Source organism: Glycine soja, chromosome 15 (genome assembly GCF_004193775.1).
Source record: "Glycine soja cultivar W05 chromosome 15, ASM419377v2, whole genome shotgun sequence".
Lineage (NCBI taxonomy): Eukaryota > Viridiplantae > Streptophyta > Magnoliopsida > Fabales > Fabaceae > Glycine > Glycine soja.
The window spans coordinates 44339537-44354471 of record NC_041016.1 but is presented as its reverse complement, the minus strand read 5'-3'; the positions used below and the strand labels follow the sequence as shown (position 1 = coordinate 44354471).

Genomic DNA, 14935 nt, shown 5'->3' with positions numbered 1-14935 from the left:
ACCATTGAGATAGATATGAAGTTTCTAAAAGGTTTGAGGCCTTTGTATGTATGGATTTTGTCATTTGTCATGCTCATTGATGTATGACTGTCCTCCAAGATTAAGTCTATCGTTGGCGGATGATTGGAATGTGACCTAGTATAGTGACACTAAAGACAATCTTGATCTTGAAATGATTTGGTAGGAGCATGCTCATAAATCATAATTGCATCTCTTTGATAGTTTGTTTATTTGGAGCTGTCCTAAATTTGTATCATTTTCCCAAGGAGGACTTGGGCACCTAGGCAAGAGTTGCTTCAAATTCAGATATTGAAGAACTTAAAATCATTGCCTAATTGTATGCAGACCCTCCTCCCTTCTCTTTCTCCGATAAGATATACTCAATTGTCCACAATCGGAGTCACCCTCTAATGCCATCAAATGGGAAGTTTTGAAAACTCCTGTTAATTACAAGACTCAAGAAATCAAGGTTGTCTTCACTACATGTAGTAAGAGAGTTGCTTCAATCGTGCAGTCAAATAAAGCAAGTCAACTAGAACAGTTACATGAAGAAAATTGTTAGAAATATGAGTTTTGGTTCATGTCTCTCTTCCTGATGTATGACTTGTTCTCCCTGAGACAGTGGGTATTGATTGCCATGTTTTATGTTCTTCTACTTTTTCATAAGCTTCCTTGGAATTCTATGATGGGAAGAATGGGAATATAAACATGTGAAGGGTATTTTCTCTTGCCTAAGACAGCTTTCTATACAGTTGCCAGAGCAACTTTGATGTTTAAAGAACTAATTATTTACAATTGGCAACAGCTTGTAGCTTCTGTTCCAAATGCTTCAGCTATTGGCTTTACCAAATTGTAGGGTTATGTAGGGGCCCAGTTAGAGATATAGTTAGTAGTTGATAGTCAGTTACTAGTTGGATATATAATGCCTATAATTATGGCCTGATGTAATTACTTTTACTCATTCAATCAAATAGCAATTTTACTTTCATCTCAACTCTAGTCTGAACCATGTTGATATATACTAGATAAAATACCTTGCATTTGTAGCTTTATGAAATAAGGGTAATGAAGGAGCATTGGAGATGGTTTCCTACTGATTCCAACCTTAAAATTAAGCACTACCATTGCCATTACTATCGTCGACATTTTGGTGATGTAATGCTTTAAATTCCAATGAAAACACTGAGCTATTAGATTCTCTTGTGATAAGAAAGGAAGATAAGTTTTCATATTATCCTGTTATGTATATAAAATATCTGGATTTGCATTGAAGGTAAAAAAAAATCATTTTACAGTTCCGAAACCATTGAACTTTACTCTCTTCCGAAGACAAGAAAAACAATGGAAAAGAATTTGACCTTGAAATGTGTTAAATCCCATGATTGGATCTCTCTTTGAATTTCCCATATTTTTCTTATTTTGTTTTTTCTCTATCTGCATTTGTAACACTAGCTAGAGCTTTGAATCTAGCAGAAAATAGATATTTTCTATTGTCAGATTATCACTTTCTTGGGGACTATTTTTGTTGTTTTTCTTTTCAAGAAAAATGCTAGCAACACATCTCATCACATTCTTTTAAACATATTTCTCTTAAAAAGAATATAAACACATTTTCTTGAAAAGAATATAAGTGAGAATGCTATTAGCATTTCTCTTATTTCAAAATAGATAAGATGTGTAAGCTATTTTACCTTAGTCTTTCGTACTAGCTAGAACTTTGATCATGATAGCAAATAATATTATATTGAAAAAAGGTTGAGATACATTAATCTATAGAAAAGTATTTTTACCAGGGAACTATTTATGGTTTATTTGTCATGCTCGTATTTTAAGTATTTTTCTTCTAAGCTTTTGAGATGCATTAATATAAATGAAATTAAGAAAAGGTTGGAGAAAGGGTTATGATTGGATTCTGTTTTCCATAGTGGTATTTTTTTTTATTTGCTGATTGTAATAACATAATATAGCTCGTTAAGCGAAGAACGTGAGATTGATCTTCATGACTTCATGGCAACTTGTGAATTAAAAATCTAGATTTGCGTTTAAGTTATACTAGTAACCCATTTTCGATTTTTTCTTTTTAAAAAGTATAAAGTTAACTAATTTAAAATTTAAGAAACAATAAACATGGCAATTTAACTTGTTTTTAATAGAATAATAATGTTTTGATTAGAACTTAGCAGTGTCACTTCTGCATAAAAAAGTTGAGAAACATGTTAAGATCATGTTTAGTTTTGGGCGCGATTAAGTGTGGAGATATCAAGAACTGATCTATTTTTCGTAATAAGAAAAATGTAAGTTGTATTTATCCTCTTAATTTATTTTTTATTTGAGTTAGAGATTACGAATTAAATAGATCGTTTCCTCGTATTAATGGCTTAAACATTTAGTCTTTATACTTTAATTATTTAAATTAATACTTTTGCTCTAAAATTTTATAGAATTAATAAAAACACAACAGAAAAAAATGTTATATACAAGTTTTTCTATACTAATCTATATAAATTAATGATACATCACACCTTTATCACATTTGTATTATTAGATGACGTTTTGAATTGAGGAACTTAATTTGAAAAATTAAAATAACTAAATGCTAGCAATTAAAATTGTAAAAACTTAATTTGAACAACCAAAATTATGCATAAACTAAAATATAGAGATTCAAAGTGCATGTCAACCAAAAATGAAATTTGAACTTAATTTGATTTGTGCGTGTGTGTGTGTATACAAAGATGGGAATTGAAGATAGAATCGAAAACTTAATACAAATTACTCAAACTCCTCTATTACTAGACCGATTCTAGTTTGTTATCTTAATTTAAAAGCTGAATTGTAATACTCATAAATATTAAAAACACTTAATAATCAACATATAATTAAAAAAAATGCATTATTCCAACATTTTTGAAGCCTCTAAATAACAAATAAATGTGTCAACGCATAATATATGCACACCGTCCACGAAATTGTCTAAAATATGCACAAAATCTTAGATTACTACAAATAAAAAAAATATATGGACAAAATCTCATAGCATCTGTCTTAAATTCCTACGAATAAAAAAAAGATATGCACAAAATATGGTGAGTCTTCCCTAGAAGTTCACAAAATCAGAAATCGATATCTGAAAGCCCGGCTTGATGTCAAGGATGCTGTATTTGAAGCAGAGGACCTCCAGGACAAAATAGACATAGCCAACAAATATGGTGGAGGGGGTGGGTGTTGCCTACCACCAGTACAACTATGACTTCATTAATAGAGGAAATCAGAACCTAGAATACACCGTCCGAAGGTCTGAAATAACTACCTCACAGCATTTACATACTGATACTGCTTTACAACTAAATATTTCAAGAGCATTCATTTTCAATGGCAAAATAAACACAGACAGCGTCAAAGTGAAAATGAAAACTAATGAAATAGCCATGGTTATATGAAGGTGGAGCTCTTGGTGCAGGTTTTTCTGTCATTTATAAGACAAACTATAGGTGTCTTGAAAATAGGAGGGTAGCAGTAGTTAGATCAAGTACTATTGTAAAAACCACCAGCAGAATTTGCTGCAGAGAGGTCTTCATAGTTCATAGGCAACACAGGCTTGTTGTTTCCTTTATCATGGTATATTGTTATATTCCAAGGCCACTGGTCTTCATACCCCTTCTTATGTTTAATTCTTCCAACCTAAATAATTGCAGACATGTGAGTATGAAGATTGCAATGGGCAGCCAATCAAATGTTCAGTCAACATAAATTACAAAATCTATACACACACACACATAAGAAATTAAAATCTTAAAAAGGAAAATTACGTAAAAAACAATTAAGAAACATAAATTTCAGAACATAACACAACATAAATGATTTACGTATTGTTGTGAAAATATTTGTAGTAAAAGAAATCACCTAACTCCTATCAACAAAGCTCAACCCAGTACTTAAAACACACACAAGATGAATATCATTTTTATTTTTACATTATCACTTTATCAAACATCCATTTTTTTAATAAAAAATATATCCTCTACAATGTAACAAAAGATGGTTTACGAATTCCATCTTTAAGAATTCTTTCATGTAGTTTATACATGCACTTGCCAGCTAAAACCCCAAAATTGCAAGAGCATAAAAGATAGAACAACAAATAATAAAATAATTACCTATATATCACTTCTTATAAATCAAAACTATAACTACAATACGTAATTCTACCTTTCTTGGAGATAATATTCTTCCATTTATCCTTGAGATCAACAGGAGTACGAGTCTTATCAAATACACGACAGCCAAATTCCAAAATTTTCCTCCAAGGGATATTCTGATTTTCTGTGGAGAACTTCGATACACCTTCCTGAAATGTGAGAACCAAAGCTAATGCTATAGTTGAGAAATAAAAGCCTTGTGCATCTATAATATCTTAGATGAATATTGTATAATATACCTTGTCCAACGGCAAAAGGCTCCATAATTGATTATATATGTTTTACAACTTTAAAGTCCAATAATAACTTATGAGAACATAAAATGTTTACCAGGATGTTGGAAACTGTCCAAACAAATCCTAAATACACAGGGCATTATAAAAAGAAAATAATATAAAATCCTTAATGCATGGAATGAATGAAAAGAAATAGATTTTTCATTGTTCTGTCCATAACAAGACCCATATGACATCCATATCAATCAGGAAGTAGAGATGTTAGATTGGATTTAATGCAAAAGATAGCCATAACCCTACAGCATCTTATTATGAACATTGCACCATAATGCTGGAAACACAAGCACAAAGAAAAGCACGAAAGTTGCCTCAACATTTGTAAGTGTATATGAATAACTAACTCTGGTTAGTTTTTCAACTGTAGTCAGTTAACAGTTAGCCTTAGTTAGATGGCAGTTATAACTGAATCTCAGCTGTATAAAAACTGTTCTTGTAAGAGATTTCAGTGGCTTTGTATTTTCTTCATCTTCAATACCTAATTCTCTCTCTCTCTATCTTCTCTACACGGTATCAGAGCTATTTGATCCTTTTTCATGGCTTTCTGCAAATCCTGGTAACTAACTCTGGTTAGTTTTTCAACTGTAGTCAGTTAACAGTTAGCCTTGGTTAGTTGTCAGTTATAACTGAATCTCAGCAGTATAAATACTGCTCTTGTAAGAGATTTCAGTGGCTTTGTATTTTTTTCATCTTCAATAATACAAGTCCTGATTCTCTCTCTCTCTCTCTCTATATATATATATATATACACTTTACAATATTCTAGTCTACAGATAATTGTTTAGCAATGATAGCTGGGTTGGTTGTAATGTTATGAAGACATAATTTATCACAATTATTTGGAGCATGGAATTCAAAGACAATTTATTTAGTTAATATCACATTTAATCATAGAAGTATTTTTTTTTAGTAATTTTTTAATTTCCAAGATGGAATTATCAGATTTTTGAATTATCGGAGCATATTGCTGTCTCTTAGGTTTTGTGATGCCAATCATGCAACCAGACCCTTGGTCTTATCTTTCTTCTTCTCTCTTCTTCATTTATATCTTTAACTTTTCTATGCTACTCTGGTCTGATGTCTCATGCAGACATAATTAAAACTTCCATCCCACTCCCACCATACCCCTGATTCAATTTTAGCTAAACCTATCAAACCACGTACCTTAACTTCACAGGCAATGTTCACAGCACACAGACAGCAACCGACATGACACTAATATCCCCTCTCTTTTTGTTCATTTCACCTGTACCTTCCAATACACCAAATGGACTTTCGATCACCTATTTTGTACCATTACTTTACCCAAGAAAATTCAAATCCTTAAGATAGCTTAAGATCACCCCTCCTTTTTATTACATTGATGAACAGCCCAAGTAAAACCATTCTTCAAGGTTGTGGTAGATATGAAAATTAAGGTTCTTTCAGTCCCAACCCCACTGCCTACGATATAATGTTCTTGGTTGAATCATGGAATGCAGACATGTCTACTTCTCACAAATTCAGACCCATATACTTAAACAGAGGTACATTATATGTTTTCCAACTATGGTTATATATTTGAAATCAAAACTTTTGTTTGAAGTTTTAACCCATTTGACATTGTTAGAGCTTGATATAAATAATAATTCAGTATGTTCTAGAAAAATATGATATTTTATGAAACTTATACCTTGAGAACTTTTTCTTCTTCAGCTGTCCAAAGTAATCTCCTTCGCTTTGCAGTCAGTGAACTCTGCTTCATTCTGCAATCAAGAAACAATACACTAAAGATTTGACTTGACCCCTTTAATTCGCTTTAGAGAAGGCAAGTCTCCATCTCACCAGAATTTTTTTTTCAATGAATCAAAATAAAACACTCATTCAATTATACATCCAAGGTTTTAAACTGCTGCAATCGAGGACTGCATTGGCCATAATAGCCAATGACTGTAACCCAACCACTACTGCAATTCAAACCTCAATAGTACCATAGTTTTAAAACCACAATTGCAGCTGCAACATTGCGGTCAAGGTTTCAAATTGCAGTCATGGTTGCAGTTTCGTCACAGACACCCCAAAAACCTTGACATTGTGGTCAAAATCATGGTTGTGGGTCATTTTTTAAAACCTTGATTGTGGTTTTGGAGATCCAAAACCTCATCACAGCCATATGCTGCAATTGCCCGCAATTTTGATAATCAGGGCCTGCCAGCAACTTGATAGATGATTCGATTTCTACAAACGACTCACACTTTCACAGTCAACCTCACCTCTGTGGTTGCTGCCTCAAACTGATACTTTTGAAGCTGGTAACTTCCTCCTCGTCCTTGTTGGCAAATTTCCCTCTAGTCTTATAATGCTTATTCTTATGCTCTTGTTGTCGCGACAAAGATTTCCTCGATGAAGCAACCTTCTTCTTCTTCTGATCCTTCCTTTTCTTCACTGCTTCGGCCACAGATTCCGAATCATTGGTCTCACTCACAGAACTACTCATCACAGCCACCTTTCCCTCCTCATCTTTCTTCTCTTCAGATTGTCCTTCTGTTTCTGTTTCCGTTTCCTCTGCGAGTTCTTCACTATCCTGAACCTTACCCTCATCTTTATTCTCTTCAGGTTGCACTTCTGCTCCTGTTTCTGTTTCCATTTCCATTTCCATTTCCATTTCCTCCACGAGTTCTTCGCTGTCCCGAACCTTTCCCTCCTCATCTTTATTCTCTCCAGATTGTGCTTCTAGTTCTGTCTCCATCCCCTCCACAATTTCTTCCCCATCCTGAACCGGATTCTTACGTGCAGCAGCACTGGAATCTGCACCCACACGTGCCTCTCCCTCCTCATCTTTATTCTCTTCAGTTTGTCCTTCTGTTTCTGTTTGCATTTCCTCCACGAGTTCTTCACTATCCCGAACCTTACCCTCTACCTCCTCTTTATTCTCTTCAGCTTCTGTTTCTTTTCCCTCCACGAGTTTTTCACTTTCCTCAACCATTCCCTCCTCATCTTTATTCTCTTCAGATTGTTCTTCTGTTTCTGTTTCCTCCATGAGTTCTTCACTATCCTGAACAGCCGGATCCACACGTGCAGCAGCACTATAATCTGTTGCACCCGCACGTGATTGTCCAAAAAAGCGTGACAATTCTCCCTTCGCCTTCATGGCCTTCTCCCTCAACCGTCGACACGTGTCCACGGCGCGCTTATACCAGCAATAGGGGCAGCAAAAGTTACCGGAATCGTCGAATTCAGGTTCGAAGCCGAGGCAGGTGGCGTGGACCGCGACGGGGCAGCCCCTTCCGCCGCAGATTAAAACTCCCTCCGCCTCTTCGCGTTTGTTATCGCAGTGAATGCAGATAGTTTTGTCAAATATATCCACAGGTTCGAGTTCGGGTTCGGGTTCGGGTTCGGAGCCGCGGTGATGAAGGGCATTATTGTCATCGTCGCAGTCGGTATCAAACGCAGTTGGTGCGTTGTTGTTGTGTTCATCCTGGTTAAGATTATGAGAGAAATTGAAACGGTTAAGATAACGCAAAATTAGGGGAAAAGAAAAGGAGAAAGTGTGAGAAAGGAAGAAGGAAAGAAAGAAGAAGAGGGAGAGATACCGATAGAATGGGAATGGCGGAGAGGGAAGGAGAAGTGAGAGTTGTTGCAGGTGCCGCACGCCTGCGTTTGCCCTTACTCTTTCTTCTCATTCTTTTTTTTTTTTTTAAGGGAAAAGCTAAAAAGGTTCACTTCCTCAAACTACCTAAATCCAAGTGCATACTACACCACGAAGAGAAATTGTCAGCTGATTCGGGATTATTACACGATTTAGTGCTATTCATTTTTTTTGTTAAATTAAGAAGAAAATTGCATATGTATTATGTAGGGATGGATACAAGGAGTCTAGAATAAATTATTTAAATATGATTATTTTGAAATATTTTTTAAAATAGAACTTTTTTTTTCCATATTACTGGTATTGACATGAATATATATTTTTTTATGATTAAAATTTATAATAAAATGTATTTTTAAAAATATCAATTATATTATAATTAAAATTTATAATAAATAAATAATATTTGAAAAGTCCTTTTAGCCACACTTTGTGATGTGAGATAGATTTTGAATTTGAGGAGAGAATAGGCCTCCTAAACAAGAAAAACTACTTGGATAGATTTAATTCTCATTAATTGAAAAAAAATGTCTTTACAAGAATATATTTAGCCATGTGCGTAGCCATGTGCGCATGTTGTTATAACATAATAATATCTAGATCCTTCCTAACAAAATTCCCTTCTAGAACCAACTCAATAATATCTCTACTTGTAAGACGCATAATCAATCCATTTGTTTGGTACTACTACATTCCTTTTGGGTTTATTGGTCTCTGCAGCTTGGACCTTTCACAACAGTTCCATCATCAATCTAATCACTCCTAGCCTCAGACGTAACAATACCATCCCCATAAAAAATAACATCGGGAAAGAGACCAAGCCACTAAACTAAAGCATAACGAGTGGGAGTGCCATCAATTGTGGATGTCTTGAAGTCCAAGATTGTCAATGGAGTGATGAGAGGGTCATTGCCAATGGAAAGAGGAGGGGTATTAGCAATCTGAGATGGTACATGATCCTCATGAAGCTCAAGCAAGGAGTAATGAAAGACATTATGAATTTTAGATGTGGGGGGTAATGCCAATCGATAGCAAGGGAATGGAGTGGTATGTAGGTTGTGGGGGAGGCATACAATTGGGTTAATTAAAAAGAAGGGCAAACTAAGACAAGAGTTGTTGTACCTCCTGGTTTTGCATGGTAGGAGAAGATAGAGTTGGTGGTTCCATGTCCATAGGATCTAAGGCTTATAATGAGAAGAATTGGACAGTGTGATCATTCTGGGCCAACTTTCTCAAGTGACTGTAGCTAATTGAAGTAGGGAGATTGCTAATCTCACCCTTTAACTCAACATAATGAGACTCTTAGTGAAACCACATAGTGAGGGCCTAGAAGTCCATTAAATTGAGCCCAAATGTTTGAGCCAATGAGCTCCTAAGACCACATCTGATTCATTCAGATCCAACACACAGAGGTCTACAACAAATTGGTGCCCTTGAATGACTAAATGTACCCCTTTACAAACTTGATTACAAATTAATTCATCTCTATTACTCCACAATAACCTTTAGTAGAGTAGTTGGACTGCTAATAAGACCCAATTTTTTTTAACACCCTCAATTGTATGAAATTATGGGTACTACCACTATCCACAAGTATTTGGATTGTATGTGAATCAATTTGGCCCAAGATGCACAAAGTTTCTGAAACACAAGTCCCTGCCAAAGCATTGAGACTCAGTTGAGCCGAATGAGCTTCTTGGTTTGAAATCAGACTTGTATTGTCACCTTCCTCCAACAGTAAAGGATCCCCCTAGTCATCTGGATAAGCCTTTTGGACTTCCTCTGCCATCAACACAAATAATCATGTCGAGCAATGGTGGCTCTTCAACCACTTTTGATCACAACCATAACAAAGCCCCTTCTCACGGCGCTTGGCGATTTCTTCCGAGAAGAGACATTTGTAGCGGGTTCGCGAAGCTGGGGTAGGCAACAATGGTGGAAGCTGCTTCTGTGAGGATAAATTTGATGAAAACTGAGGTGGTAGGAGAGTGATGGCACACGACATTGTTGGAGCTGAATGTTGACCTTCTAAGCAAGGACGAGACAAATGGAGCAAGTCCTAGAATTTGTTCTCATGGAGTTTAGCAAGGCCGACAACCTATAATGAAAAGGTGGGTTGTTGGGTTAGAAACTCTTGTTTAAGCTCTGGTTTGAGGCCAAATATGAAATAACTCAACAAGAAGGATGAGTTTAACCTTACAATCCGATTAACAAGAGCTTCAAGCTCACTTAGATAAGAAGCAACGAAAGAGGTCTGAAGGAGCTTCAAAAGCTTACCTCGTGGATCATTGTAAGTCGTGGGTGCAAATCGCATCTCCAAAGCTTGCAAGAAATGTGACCACGAATGGATTTTCCCATTGCAATGCATCCATTGGTACCAAGCTAATGCGACTCCATCCAGGTAAAATAGGGCAATCGTAATCCTCTCTTTCTTAGGGGTTTCATGATAATCAAAGAATTGGGTTATTTTGAAAATCCACCCATGAGGGTCATATCCATCAAAACTTGGGATATCTAGCTTGAAGAAATGTTTGTGATGATAATAATTGGCAGTGTTGTAGTTGGAAGTGGAGGAATGGATGGGTGGTCTACTTTCCAATGTTGCTACACGATTAACAACATCCTCAATTTTGTCAGAGAAAGTAGACTAGAGGCTTGCCGTTTGTTGTAAGAGCTCATCGAACTGGGCATTATTGATACTATTGGTTTTAGATCTGGTGTTATCTTCTATGGTAGAGGTGTGGGTGGTACTCTCAATGAAAGCACCAATGATGTAAGATAGATTCTGAATTTGAGGACAACATAAGCCTCCTAAAGAAGAAAGAGTAATTGGATAAGAATAGACTTAATTCTCATTAATTAACAAAAATGCCTTTACAATAATATACAACCATGTGCACATGATGTCCTAACATAATCATATCTAGATCCTTCCTAACAAAACTCCCTTCTAGAACCAAGTCAATAGTATCTCTACTTGTAAGACGCATAATCAATCCATTTCCTTAGTGTTACTACATTCCTTTTGGGCCTGGTGGTCTTTGTAGTTTGGGCCTTCACAACAACTGCATCATTAATCTGGTCACTCCTAGCCTTAGACATAAGACTTTGTATGTATTTTTACTATCACATGAGTCTTTGCGGGCTTATTATCTTCGAGACCATCCTTTAGTCCTTCTCAACTTCTCGTTTCTAAGGGCATTGTTAACCCCTCCATCAACACCACTCATAGCCCTTTGTTTGCATGTCCTTTAGGTGGTACATGGTGTGGTTGATGGAGAGTGGGAAATTTGTCATAGGTAGCGAAAACCATACATAACCCCTAACAGGGCTACTTAAGTCAATTCCAAGTATGTAAACACTAGTCTTCTCTTATGAGGCTATGACATATCATCATTGTTTCTTATTGAGCCAATCGTTTCTCACTTCTGAGTCCACTCACGTGCCAAATGCAAGTTGGAACCCTAATCTTAAACCAATGCTAGCAAGGTATGAAATTTCTTCAATTTCTTGTGAAAGTTCATTAGGCAAGGAAATTGAATCAAGGGTATGCTAGGTTTGAAAAAAGCTAGTGGTTCTGGTGTTATATCATTGTCACAATACTTCTCAACAATGGTGGGTGAAACTGTTGTCTATGGTAGACACAACAACAAAGGAATCAACTTTAATTGGCTAATAAGTAAGATTTTCTTACTGGGTATGGGTGAGACCTTACTTAGCCAACATTTATACAAAGGGCCAAGGATCGAAGGTGAATTTGATTTCAAGGCTTGGGCGTGTGTTTCGTATGAGTTTGATAAGGGTAACAAGAGTTATTCTTAAGGAAAATACTAGATCAATTGATGATGCCAAAAAAGTAGATTTCCTTGACAAAAATTTGGCTGTGAAATTTGTTATGGAAATTGGCATTCCAATTGTGCAAGGCCTTCACATACATCCATGCTTATGGAGTCTTCCTCAGATAGTTAACTTTGTGCCTTGTTTCCTTTCAATTCGTTTCTCTTGCACATATATAGTTTTACACCCTTCACATCTAAATTCAATATATTAAGGGACTTGAATATTCACAATATCTTGTTGGACCTGAAAACTATGTTACTTAAAGTAATTGATCTTATACTCGATGGTTGAGGATTCATAACTCAAAGGAATATACACGAGGTAAAAAGAAATGAGAATAGTCTTTTTTTTTTCTTTTTTCCCTATTTCATTTCCTTTACTTTAATTAATACCTTTGTATAACATATCTATTTTTTTTAGAATATTTCCTATAGAGCTCCTGAAGTTCTTTTGGGAGCTACTTGTTACTCAGAAGGGGTGTACATGTGGTCAATTGGTTGCATATTTGGTAAGGATAACATATTGTTCAACTGCGATGCTATTTTATATTTGTATGTCAAACAGAGGGTTTTCCAATCTTATTTTCATTTAATTGTAGCTAAACTTGTTACCAAACAAACACTTTTTAAGGGTGATTCCAATCTGCAACTACTCGAAAGTATATTCAGGTGATGCGTTTAGCAATGAGATATGTGTATGTGTGTGTGGAGTAAACCAATTAATTCTACTCTATTTGTGCAGGATATTGGGTCCTCCTAATGAAGATGAATTTCCAAGAGAGAGTAACTAATGGATTCTGATAAATACCTCAAATTGTAACCTCTAACTTTGTCATTAGTTGTTGGACTTTTGGATGGGCATGGATTCCATCTGCTTTCTGTAAGTTGCTCCTCAACTTACTCTTTCTATGATCTCTTGTTTTTTTTTAATTTTTAATTTCATTGTTTTTTCTCTTTTTTCTTTCAAAAAATGTTAAAATATGATCCTTCAAAGTGATTTCTGCAAAGAAAGACATGGAACATCCTTACTTTGATGACTTGTCAAGATATGTCCTTCTGGACGAAAAGTAATTCTAATGACTTGTACAAGGGGCACCTTTCAAACGAAAAAATTGATTGAATATTTAGACTTGGAAGTTTGAATAACAATTTATTCTATGCTTCTCTCGAGCGACTTTTTCATCTATTTGGTGTATTTTTTTTTTCAAAATTACCATAATGGGTATTTTTTTTAATTAATTACGAGAAGGGATAAGTTGCCAATTGAAGGATGATTTCTCATAATGGGTATTTTTTTAATCAATTACCATAATGGGTATTTTTATCGGGTATATGTATACTTACTTCCTTTGTAGGTGGTAACTCTTGAGGTGATATGTATTGTATAGTTCCCGGAATACCATTGCATGTATTATGAATCTTCATGAAAATATTCATGTCCATCATACTATTGAACTTCAAACATACGATTGTGACGATCATTGCACATAGCAATCCATCTTTGGTGATATTAAGGCCAATATTTGTTTGTTCTTCCTCTTATATCTTCTCGGTGGAGTTGATCTAGATTTAACAAGTTAGGTGAAATAGTTTGGAGAAAGCCAAATTGTCTGATGACCCAATTTGTTTGATGAAACTCCACAATTTTGAAACATATGAGAGGTACGATAACTTGGGCAATGAGAGAAAGATTAACATTTATTAATTGGCTTATTGCATCTTTGAAATAAGGAATCTATAAAAACCACAAACAAAATTACATTAGTATATATAATGATGATCAAAGATATTCAACATAACTATTAATAATCAAATAACCTCCTTTGGTCGTAATTGATCAAACGTGTAATGTATGAGATGTACTACATAGGTGCTATTGGTGGTTTTTTGCATAGGGCAAGACCATATATCAAAGAAAGCAATTCATTTGTAACACTAATAATGACACAATTTTAGTTTCTATATAAAAGAAACAAATCAACCACAAAAATACAATTTTGCATACCTACACATATGGAGAAATGCATGTAATCCAGTCCTACACCCATGATTGGAGAAGCAACGTGCATCCTCCAATATTTTCTTGCTTAAAGTCAACCCTATTATCTAAAGCTCAAGAAAGACAAGTCAATATAGCTAAACCCTAACTATAGTTTCTTATAGTTGTTAAATCATGCAATAGTAATAGATACATCAAATTAACTCTTGAGCTTGATGTATTTGGCACAAAAAATCTTCATATCAATGTCATTATATGAGCTCATGCATCTTGTGCAAACCTGATCATGTGTTTTGGTCTTTTAAGCCATGTATTGAAGGTTTTAAATATTGCAAGCTTGTTGTGTAAGTCGACGACACATTTTTAATAGGGAAATATCATGCTACTTTATTGACTTCCATTGCACAAGATGAGAATCAAAACATGTTTCCACTTGCATTTGCAGTTGTTAAAGGTGAGACAAAGGAAACTTGGATGTGGTTTTTCCATATTTTGTGAACATATGTCACACCTTAACAAAATTTATGCATCATATCAGACATAAGATCCAATTTTTTATTAGCATTACGATCACAAGAAATTAGATGGAAAGCATCACGTTTAAAATTAGTGTCCTACATTTGACATATTACTTCAAATTTTAACAAAAGGTTTCATAATGTTGACTTGAAAAGACAAGTCATTAATATGGATAATTTTTGTTGTTGTTTACTGTTAGTCATTTTATACGACTAACTTTTGTATAGAAAACATTTTTCAAAACTTGTATAGAAAACATTTTTGTTTTATTGTTAAAGCTGTCTCTAGAATATGTCCATTAAATTTAATGATGAAAAATGTGCAATTTTTGGTGAAAAAGAGGCTAAGTCATGAAGTGCTAAAAGTGAGAGTTGAGCTTAGCTCATCAGTGGACTAAGCGCGCATCCACTGCTAAGCATAGCTTCAACGTGCTTAGCGCAACAAAAGAATCTGGCAGA

The 14935-nt window shown here is 35.0% G+C and overlaps 1 protein-coding gene across 1 annotated transcript; it reads right to left on the bottom strand.

Moving 5' to 3' along the window:
• Positions 1-2881: 2881 nt before the first annotated feature.
• LOC114388313 (neurofilament medium polypeptide-like) lies at positions 2882-8259 on the bottom strand. The gene is made up of 5 exons (XM_028348732.1): positions 8065-8259; positions 6745-7949; positions 6165-6237; positions 4210-4348; positions 2882-3681 (listed from the first exon to the last, which is right to left on the bottom strand). Exons 1-5 carry the CDS (start codon positions 8152-8154, stop codon positions 3668-3670), a joined length of 1521 nt encoding a protein of 506 aa, XP_028204533.1. The 5' UTR covers positions 8155-8259; the 3' UTR covers positions 2882-3667.
• Positions 8260-14935: the final 6676 nt, after the last annotated feature.

Coding starts and splice junctions, on each gene's coding strand:
- LOC114388313 (XM_028348732.1), bottom strand. CDS start 8,154: ATGAGAAGAAAGAGTAAGGGCAAACGCAGGCGTGCGGCACCTGCAACA. Junction 7,950..8,064: donor CCGCCATTCCCATTCTATCG/GTATCTCTCCCT, acceptor AATCTTAACCAG/GATGAACACAACAACAACGC. Junction 6,238..6,744: donor TTGAGGCAGCAACCACAGAG/GTGAGGTTGACT, acceptor TCTTGATTGCAG/AATGAAGCAGAGTTCACTGA.